Below are 9,875 nucleotides of genomic sequence, written 5' to 3'. Positions count from 1 at the left end.
TTGACTGTTTTGCAGTTTTCTGGATGTTTGCTCCAGATTTGTGGTGCTAGAAGCTGAAGGCTGCTTCTAAATGTTTGGTTCTGGTTCTGGGGATGCAGAGCAGAACCAGAACCAGAAGACCCGAGGGGTCTGGAAGGTTGCTGTGACAACAGCAGATCTTTAATATATTGTGATGCTAAACTGTTCTGTGATTTATAAACTAACAACAATATTTTAAAGTCTATTCTCTGAGCTACATGGAACTAGTGGAAGGACTGTAGATCTGGGTGATGTTCTCTAACATCCTGGTTTTAGTCGTCAGAAAACCAGCAGCAGCTTCTGGATCTGATTGATTTTTTATGCAGACCTGTGAAGATGCTGCTGCAGTAATCAATGCGACTGAAGATAAACACATGGATGAGTTTTTCTAGATCTTGGTGCAACATAAATCTGACCTTCTACCTCACAGATCATCACTCCCTTGTGACTCCCTCACTCAGCTCCTTCAGACTAGCCAGAATCAATTAGCAAACACCTGGTATAACTGCACACCTGCTGAGCTCATTATAGGAGCTACTTCTCAGTGAAACACTGGTTAAAAAAAAGTTTTCAAGGGTTAATAGAGGAGCCATGTTTTTAAAGAGACAGAGGCCCAATTTCAAGGCATTAAATCACAAAGTCAAATTTCTTTTAAGTCATTTTTATAACAACTGAAGGTAACATAGTTACTTGATTGTACTGCAGAATGGAAATACATAATATTGTCCCTTTAATAATATGTGCTGCATAAATAAACTGAATCAAACTAAACGGTAAAATATTACAGCTGTGTTTATTGCTGCTCTCCTTCTTACATCTTATTGAGTCCACATAACTAATAACAGCAAACTGGAAACTATTCCCAATATTGCAGCCAAATTATTCAAACATGAAGGCATCTGACACTTTGTTAGCAGCGTCATAATAAAGGATCCAGGTGTTACATTTTCAAGTGCAGAGAAAGTTATCTTAATTTCTAAACAGCAATTTAAATATTTTAAATCCTCTTTATGCTCCGTCTGTCTGCAATGACAAAATCAATTCTGTGTAGCAGAGTGAGACATTAGAACAAATTTAAACTCATCAGTACTCCAGATTCATAATGTTACAGAAAATATTTGTTAGCAGCTAAAGGAGACTGATATGTATTTTATTTGATATGTTGTGTGTCATTGAAACCCCTGGTGATTTGTGATCAGGCCCTTTAACCATGTTTGCGTGACTATGCCATGAAAAGGCGTTGTTTGCATCTCTCAGTGCCTCGTTTATGAGGCCTCTGAATATTTTACACTGCGTTTACTGTGACACTTGAATATTGTGAAGAGTTGACATCTGCTTTCATTTACTGCCAGTTTGAATTCCTGTGCTGGGAGAGTTCAGACTGACCAGGTTTTTACAGTACGCTGTTCGGTTGAGCAATTTTACAAACTAGTTAATCATCATACTTTTACGATGAGCTGCTGTTTTTTTAAAGCCACTTCCTTAACAAAAATATTTTCCAGTTACTGAACCGACACTCTTAAACAGAAATTAAATCAGGTTTCTCACGCCAACCTTCAGAAAGGCACGCCAGCTAGATTTATTTGTTATGAAATATTACCGTACTAGAGGCTCTTTAAGTACTAGACCCTTCGAATAAATACTGATTAATATATTCTTTCTCTGGTTCTTTGGGTTTTTGAAACAGTTTTTCCTCACTCCTTGTTAAAGGAAAATTTACACAACAGGGACAATCATAATTCTGGGACGTCCAAAATGTGGAAGTCTGGTTTCAGTATCTTTAAAGGTCTGTGACCCGTTTATCTGTTCAGGGTCAGAAACGGAACTCCAATACCAGCTGGAGAGGATGGAGAATGAGGCAGATGGATTATATGTGGAGGACGTGCAGCTGGTGCTGGGTGTCTGTCTGCTATCTGAGTGGAATGTGGCACAAAATCCATYCATCCATTTTCTTTCACCCTTGTCCCTCAGTGGGGTCAGGAGGGTTGCTGGTGTCCATCTCCAGCTAGCGTGCCGGGCGAGAGGCGGGGTCACCCTGGACAGGTCGCCAGTCTGTCACAGGGCAACACAACCATGCACACACACACTCACACCTAGGGGCAATTTGGAGAGGCCAATTAACCTGACAGTCATGTTTTTGGACTGTGGGAGGAAACCGGAGTACCCAGAGAAAACCCAAGCATGCACAGGGAGAACATGCAAACTCCATGCAGAAAGACTGGGGCTGGGAATCAAACCCAGAACCTTCTTGCTGCAAGGCAACAGCTCTACCAACTACTCCACTGTGCAGCCTGGCACAAAATTAAAGACGAAATATTTGTTCTGTTACTCTTTATAAATATAGAGGAAAAGTAGAAGTTGTTTGGTGCAATAATGTCTTATCCAGTACATGAATTATGAGGCAAAACATGATCAGTACACTTATGATGTTTATACAATGCATTTTTCATCCAGACGCACTCAAACACTAATTTAGATTTTCTTCCCCCACATTCATATTTACCTTTTTGTTTTTTTCTTCCCATCTTTATTGAGTCTGGAATCAGTTCATCTCACATAAACATGTACTTTATGTTTAATGAGGCAGATATTATTCACTTTTTTAAAATTCTCTCACAGAGCAAATAATGATCCAAGCCTAGTGAGAGAAGCACTGATGACAGCAGAGCAAAGAGGCAGAGCCGTTCTCCAAGGTGGAGCTGGGGTGGCTGAGTCTCCTGATTAAATGTTGTCAAAATAATACACCACATGACCTGGTGACATCCTGTTACAAATCTGACCTAATCAATAATCAATACATTTCATTTTCATATTAATTAAGCTCAGTTTGCTTTATTACACGGCTCTGCCACGCCCCCTGCTGGAGGAAACATGAGACATTAGAAACTGCTTTACAGCAGATTTAATCATGAGGTTTCAGTAAATGAACATTTTGATTTATTAATTATAAATTCCTTCAGTCTGGTTAACAATCAGATTATGATCATTAATAATTTAAAGCTCCATTTAGTGAAAACAGATGAATGTAAACGATTCTGTGACGTTTTGAGTTTTAGTTTCATCATCAGTTTCCTGATGATCACAGACATGACCCGAATCCCAGCTGGACCGTTTGGGTCAGAACCTCCTCAAGGTTTTTCATGCTCCTGAAGCGAAGCGTTGATTTGCAGAGATCATGAGGTTGGAGGCTGGAGGTTTAGGTTCTGTCCAGGTTCTGTTCTAGTTCTGGTTCTGTTCAGGTCCTGTTCTGGTTCTGTCCAGGTCCTGTTCTTGTTCTGGTTCTGTCCAGCTTCTGTTGTGGTTCTGCTCCTCTGCCTTTCTCTTTATTAAAGTCAGTTCTTCAGTCACTCACGGTCATTCYGTTACAAAACTTAACGATCGTGTTCCTGTTCCAGGGAAACACAGAGACACACAGGATGAATTTCTCTTATATTGGTCAATATTTTTATTTTAAATATGCTTTATGAGCCGTAGTTTGATGACTGTTATAAATATCTCCACGTTTTACGAACAAAGAAGGGGATTAGTTCAGTTTTTGTCGCTTGTTTAACTTTTAGGAATTGCAGAGCTGCAGTGCAGCATTATTGATTTTAATCAATAAAGCTGATTAAAATCAAAATCTAATTTTATTTGTATAGCACATCAGAATCAGAATAATTTTATTGTMATTGTCAGAAAGACAACAAAATTGCAATTCCAGTACARCCATCCATTACACAACAACACGAGGGGTGGGGGTAGGAGGGAAATAGTTGGCTGAGGCCTCGMACCCCGACAGGCRYCATTTCAGCAGCAAAGCATTTCAAGGTGCTTTACATCATTAAACACAAAAACAGAGTCATGTAACATTGAATAAACATTTAAAAACATTAAATTTCTTGCTTCAACCCACACCCCTTTCCAATAATGTGGGGGACTCCATCCCGTACCCCCTTTCTATTCCTTTAGAACTTTAGTTAAAATGCTGTTTAACTGGGACTCTAACCCTTTAGGACTTTAGTTGAAACACCGTCAACTGGGACTCTAACCTTTAATTCTCTGCTGTCTTTTATGAGGTGCATTAAGATAAAGAAAGGTCAGATCTGGATTCACCGTTTTTCATTCCATTTGTTTAAAATGTAAACAAGGTAGTTATAGTAACAACCTTTTCACCATGTYAATGTTCTTTTTAKGYCTCTATTGAGCCATTATTTGATGCAGGTGTTTGTTGGAACATATAGTTATTATTTCCATCAGGAGAGTGTTCTTCAAAGCTGCATGGTTATGACAGTGACTGGCAGACAGATTCAAGGRGAGGAGACTGGAACCAGAYTACAAAACAGCAGGAATTGAAAAGCAAAAGTTTTTACTACCAACAAATCAACAGCCACAGTTCATCACAGATCAACTGCCTGWRAGAGGACAATGAAAACGACCAGCCATGGTTCAGCTGGTAAGAAAAATTCATGATTGATATATTATGATAAAATGGAAATCTATAATGTCATAATGACTCACAACACAATTTATTTTGTTAAAAAATGTTTCATTTTTATAGGTGGACTTAAACTCAAGAAGTTGCAGTTAYTTTTGCAGTTTTTTATTTGGATGCTTTAAATGACATCCATGAAAAATCAAAGRTTCATGACTCGAATAAGTAACTGAATTAATGAATAAATTAATTATACTTTTGAAAACAAATAATTGGACAAACACATTTTAAAAGTGTTCAAAGGTCCAATTTACTGCTTGCAYATTGCGGAGCAGAAAGTTGTCRCCGTTGTTTCTCCCTACATCCAGTGGGTGGCGCAGGTTGCTWCAATTAATACCAGCCACACAGACACACCTGCTAGAAAGAAAYAAACGTGYCCAGTACAACACTTTCATTCTATTGGCTGAGAGGTTGCCAGGCGTCTGTGCCAAAAAGTGTTTCCAAAMGCGAGCAGAGTGTGAGATAAAGAAGTTATGAGTACAGTTATTACAAGTTTTGAGAAGAAAKACAATTAGCAATGGACAAGTAACTTTTTGCAAGTAAGTTTATATAAAAACACAATKACAAAAGTTTCTCWTGTCCAAAGGATGTCTGGAAAGTTGAGTTTTTCTTTGGAACCAACAGCTTCAGTTAAACATAAGTCAGTGCTCTATATGTGGGCAGGAATGGAGGATATGTTAAATTTTATCACAACATATAATTGTGTTTATTGCAATAATGAAAAAAAATTAAAAATTAATCTTTCTTGGCAATAGATAGTGGGAATATGTCTGATGTAAATGTTGCTCTGCTAACTCCTGAACTGCTGTGTTGTTTTCAGACCTCAGGCTGGTGCTGGTGGGTCAGGAAAGAGTCGGGAAGAGCTCAGCAGGAAACACCATCCTGAGAAATAAGGAGTTTAACTCTGAAGACGGTCTCAAGCTGCTGACTCGGAGCAGCAAGAAGGCAGAAGGAGAAGTTTTCTCTCGTAGAGTCTCRGTGGTGGACACGCCTGGACTCTCCAGCTCTGTTCTTCCTCCAGMAGAAGTGAAAGCTGAGATCCAGAGAGCTGTGGAGCTGAGCTCTCCTGGTCCTCATGTTTTTCTGCTCACCATCAAGTTGGGAAGATTCACTGAACAGAAAGAGTCAGGACTGGAGATGCTGCAGGAGATTCTGGGTCCAGAGGTTTCCAAGTTCACCATGATCCTGTTCACCCACACAGACCGACTGGAACAAACAGGCATTAATGTTRATCAGTTTGTAMAWGAAGATAAAAACTTTCAGAAATTAGTGCAGAGCTGCAGTGGGATGTATCATGTGTTCAACAACAAGCAGATGGAAAACAGGAAGCAGGTCCAGGATCTGCTGGATAAAATAGATTCACTCTCAGACGGAGGACGTTGTTATTATCAGAGGCAGATTTCTCTGTTCTCTTACTGTAGATGGGCTCAGTCATGGTGGTCAGACTGGAGACTGAAACTTGGAGTTTCCTTTCTGTGCTGCTGGATATTGAGCAACATCTATAGTCGGTTGAGAAACGAATAGATGAAGTAAAAAGTTACCGGAGGAAGAGAGTTTCATGGAAAATGTCAATGTGAATAAAATTATCATTATCAGTTACAATCCAAACATTTGTTGTAATTGGCTGGGTTTAAAAATAATAAAATATCTATTTGATTCTTTCTTTGTTAAAGGAATAAGATTTTTGATGTCATCTTTATTATGAAGATTCAACAGAAAAATATATTTTTCCTTTTGGGACTCAAAAAATCTGCTCCCAAATGCAGTTTGCATAACAACGATCCTTGTAAATAATCACGTTAAGTGTGTGATCGAAAAAACAACAATGCGAACATTTCCTTTATCTGGGCAACAAGCGGAGTGCAATAAAACGCAGTCTGCAGTTATGAAATAAACCAGCTTGTTAGTCACTGCTGGTGATGTATAGAATAACGAAAAGTATCTCCAAATCTGAACCTTCTTAATATTGAAAACAAAAATAACCATTTCACCTTCTCAAACACTTTTTCAGCATCCAAAGTTACAATGACTGAGTCTTGTTTATTTGTTAAAGTCATTAAATTCTGTTTGATCTGGATGAATTAAGGATGAGATTAACTTTTTCAATTCTGATTAGTGATAAGTTTCATATCTCTATTGATTAATGACAGCAGTCGACAGCTAGAGGTGACCATAGGATCTTTGCCAGGTTTAAGAAGAACTAGCAGCTGGATTTAAATTTTGGGGAATAATACCTTTTTCTTTTATTTCTTGTATTAATTTGAGATATGCTGGATTAAGCATATCCCAAAATGTTTATGGAATTCAGCTGGAAAACCGTTCGGTCCTGGTGCTTTATTGTTTGATAAAAGATGTTTTGCATTGATTAATTAATTATTCTGTTAATGGAGCTTCAAGCAGACCAATTTGATCATCTGTAGATTGATATTGTTTAAAAAAAAACCTTGGGAAGGATTATTTTTCTCAAAATACAATTTAGTATACAAATCATAAACATTGGCTATTGTTAGCGTCTGATTGTACATAAATAAATTATTATAAACCTTCATGATCCACAGTAGTTTTATGGTGTATTACTTGTATATTTTTAGCAATTAAAATGCATAGTCATCTTTGTCTTATATTTTGAATAAAATATTTGGTTATTCTGGGTTGTTTTTAGATCAATATGATCTGTGTTTCCTGAAGGAGACAAATATCAGCATGTAGATCAGATAAATGCTCAAATATTTTTTATCTTTTTTATATGAACCAAAACCCTTGATATTCCGGCTAACTACATTTTGTTGTTGTATTTTTTAGTGATAAAGTCAGTAAATATTAAGAGAAACAAAAGGAGAAAAAAAAAACAAGCTAATAAATTTTAAATAAGTAGAAACATAATTAAACAAGATGGCATTATTTAAATAAAAACAGAGCATGTTCAGGTTAGAGAAGCCAGGATGTGGCGTCGTTGTCTCGGTATAATCTGCCTAATACAGTTTGTCCATTATTATCACGGCTTTCTTTCCTTCAGTCTTCAACTTCCTGATGGGAAAAAGTTTTTTCCTTCTTTCGTTTATTGTTCATTGAGCCCATAACTCATCCTCTCTGTTCTCTTTCTTGTTGCTGTGCCGTTTGTTTACGTTTAAATCTTTCAAATTTGGGCCGTTGTTTGGTGGTTCTATTTGTTGTTGACTGAATTCCAGACAGTCATGCCAAGCTTGAAATTTGTTATGCAATAATTAGATCAATGAACGTCTATTTTCGAATTCAGGCAGCTTTTGACGATAAGATGCCTCTCACCTCTCGAAGTCTGGGATTCAATGGCAATGTGGGTGAGTTATCCACACGCCGGGTTCTGTCAGAGGGTTCAGTTGAAGCGCTGTGTGTGTTCATGGTGCAGATCAGACTGAAGCATTTATCGATAAAATCCTCTAAGGTTCCCAGAACGTTAGAAAAGATTGAATCTGCTGCTCCACTCAAAGTCTCATTTTCAACAACAATCTGGCCAGGATGCAAAAAAGTATCAAAGCAGAAAAAACACACATACACATAAACACTGAGCTTTAATGTTTTTTCTAAGTTGTTCTAATTGTTGGGTTCAGTAAAATGAAATGAGAATTGATCTAGTGGTGTATGGATATGTTTATGAAAGAATAGTAAATAATCTATATACAAAATCTATGAGGTGTATCAGCTACTGTGTGAGCGAAACTACAAAATGTCTTCAAAGCTTTGTATGTATGTATGTTCTGGTTTCAATATTCTCCATTAACAGCATTATTTAGAAAATATTTGTTGGCTATTTAAGCAAATTTGCATGAGAAATGATAATTGACAAGGTTTATATGTTGTGTTCTTTGGTTATTTCATTCTGTGATCTGCCTAATTTTTTCTCCAGATCAATAAATCTAACCATAAAAACATCATTCTGTATTTGACATCATTAAATGTAGAACTTTCTACCTCTGTTTGGTCAAAAAATAGTTTCAGTTTACTGTTGTTTTCTAACTCTTCAACAGGTGAGAAGAAGTCAGAGCTCAGGATCGTTCTTGTCGGGAAAACTGGAGTCGGGAAAAGTGCAGCAGGAAACACCATTTTAAGGAAGAAAGTTTTTGAGTCTAAACTCTTTCTTTCCTCTGTGACACAGGCCTGTCAGAAGGAAACCAATGAGTGTGGCGGCTTACATCTGACTGTTATTGACACTCCAGGTTTGTTTAGGACGGGTAAAAGTAACGAAGAGGTTGTGAAAGAGATCGCTGAAGGCATCAGCATGGCGGCTCCTGGTCCTCATGTCTTCCTCATTGTGCTGCAGCTGAACAGATTCACAGACGAAGAAAGAAAAACCTTGGAAATAATCCAGACAATGTTTGGAGAAGAAGCAGCCAAATACACCATGGTGCTGTTTACCCACGGAGACGAGCTGAGAGGAGAACACATGACAATGGACTACCTGTTGGAAACATCCGAGCCTCTAACAAACTTCATCAGCCAGTGCTCCATCTTGGAGACATTTGAAGATAAATATCATGTTTTTGACAACAAAGTTGAGGATCCTAGTCAGGTCAGGAGACTGATAAGAAAGATCAACAGGATGGTTCAGCAAAATGAAAAAATTGGAGGAAATTTCTACACCAATGAGATGTTTGAAGAGGCGCAGAGAGCAAAGGAACAAGAAGAGGAACAACTTCTCAGAGAAAATCCAGACATTAACCCTCAAGATGCAAGAAAACAGGCAGAGAGTGACAACTCATTTATTCGTGCTGCTCTGAAGGCTGCCGGTGGAGCTGCTACTGGAGCTGTTGCTGGAGTTGCTACTGGACTGGTTTTGAAAACTACAGCTGCTGGAGCTTTTGTTGGGGGCGGGAAGGGAGGAGCTGTAGGAGCTGCTGTTGGAGGATCAGTGGGAGCGATGGTTGGAGCGGCACTGGCAGTGAAAGAGATGGCCTGCATTACACAGTGAAGATGACGTGTCTGATGTTTGGTCTGCATCTTATTAAACCCTGATTTCATAAATAATGTAACATGTTCAGTTGTGTTTTGGACAACATTAGCAGCCTGAATATTAGAGCGTGTGAAGCATAGGCCTGATCTCCATCACAGGAGATGAAGCTGCTCTTTTTTACATGCTTTATAATTAAATACATTGTTGTCCTCTCTGTAATTTTTTCCTTTTCTTTTTGAATTTGTAAAATATTATTGTTTGTAGGATTTTCGGGGAGAACAATTTTTTCTGAAAATGACAACTACAGAAATGTAAATCTAAAACTCTTATTCAGTAGAAGAATCCAGCTGATTTGGCTGAAGAAGCCATAAAAACCTGAGTAACATCACATTAATACGAAGGTAGAAGAGCCTTAGTTTTAGAATAAACATAAAATGTACATTAATAAATTGCTTGATG

The 9,875-nt window shown here is 38.0% G+C and overlaps 2 protein-coding genes across 2 annotated transcripts; both read left to right on the top strand.

Moving 5' to 3' along the window:
* The first annotated feature begins 4,179 nt into the window (after nt 1-4,179).
* Nucleotides 4,180-7,041, top strand: LOC103466370 (GTPase IMAP family member 4-like). The gene is made up of 2 exons (XM_008411885.2): nt 4,180-4,450; nt 5,310-7,041. The coding sequence occupies exons 1-2, from the start codon at nt 4,423-4,425 to the stop codon at nt 6,011-6,013; spliced, it is 732 nt and encodes a 243-aa protein (XP_008410107.1). The 5' UTR covers nt 4,180-4,422; the 3' UTR covers nt 6,014-7,041.
* A 604-nt stretch (nt 7,042-7,645) lies between these two features.
* Nucleotides 7,646-9,635, top strand: LOC103466371 (GTPase IMAP family member 4-like). Its single transcript, XM_008411886.2, has 2 exons — nt 7,646-7,806; nt 8,494-9,635. The coding sequence occupies exons 1-2, from the start codon at nt 7,722-7,724 to the stop codon at nt 9,432-9,434; spliced, it is 1,026 nt and encodes a 341-aa protein (XP_008410108.1). The 5' UTR covers nt 7,646-7,721; the 3' UTR covers nt 9,435-9,635.
* The last annotated feature ends 240 nt before the right edge of the window (nt 9,636-9,875 follow it).

The sequence above is a fragment of the Poecilia reticulata genome, linkage group LG6 (assembly GCF_000633615.1).
Source record: "Poecilia reticulata strain Guanapo linkage group LG6, Guppy_female_1.0+MT, whole genome shotgun sequence".
NCBI classification, from domain to species: domain Eukaryota; kingdom Metazoa; phylum Chordata; class Actinopteri; order Cyprinodontiformes; family Poeciliidae; genus Poecilia; species Poecilia reticulata.
This window is presented reverse-complemented; position numbering and strand designations above follow the sequence as displayed.

Coding starts and splice junctions, on each gene's coding strand:
- LOC103466371 (XM_008411886.2), top strand. CDS start 7,722: ATGAACGTCTATTTTCGAATTCAGGCAGCTTTTGACGATAAGATGCCT. Junction 7,807..8,493: donor GGGATTCAATGGCAATGTGG/GTGAGTTATCCA, acceptor ACTCTTCAACAG/GTGAGAAGAAGTCAGAGCTC.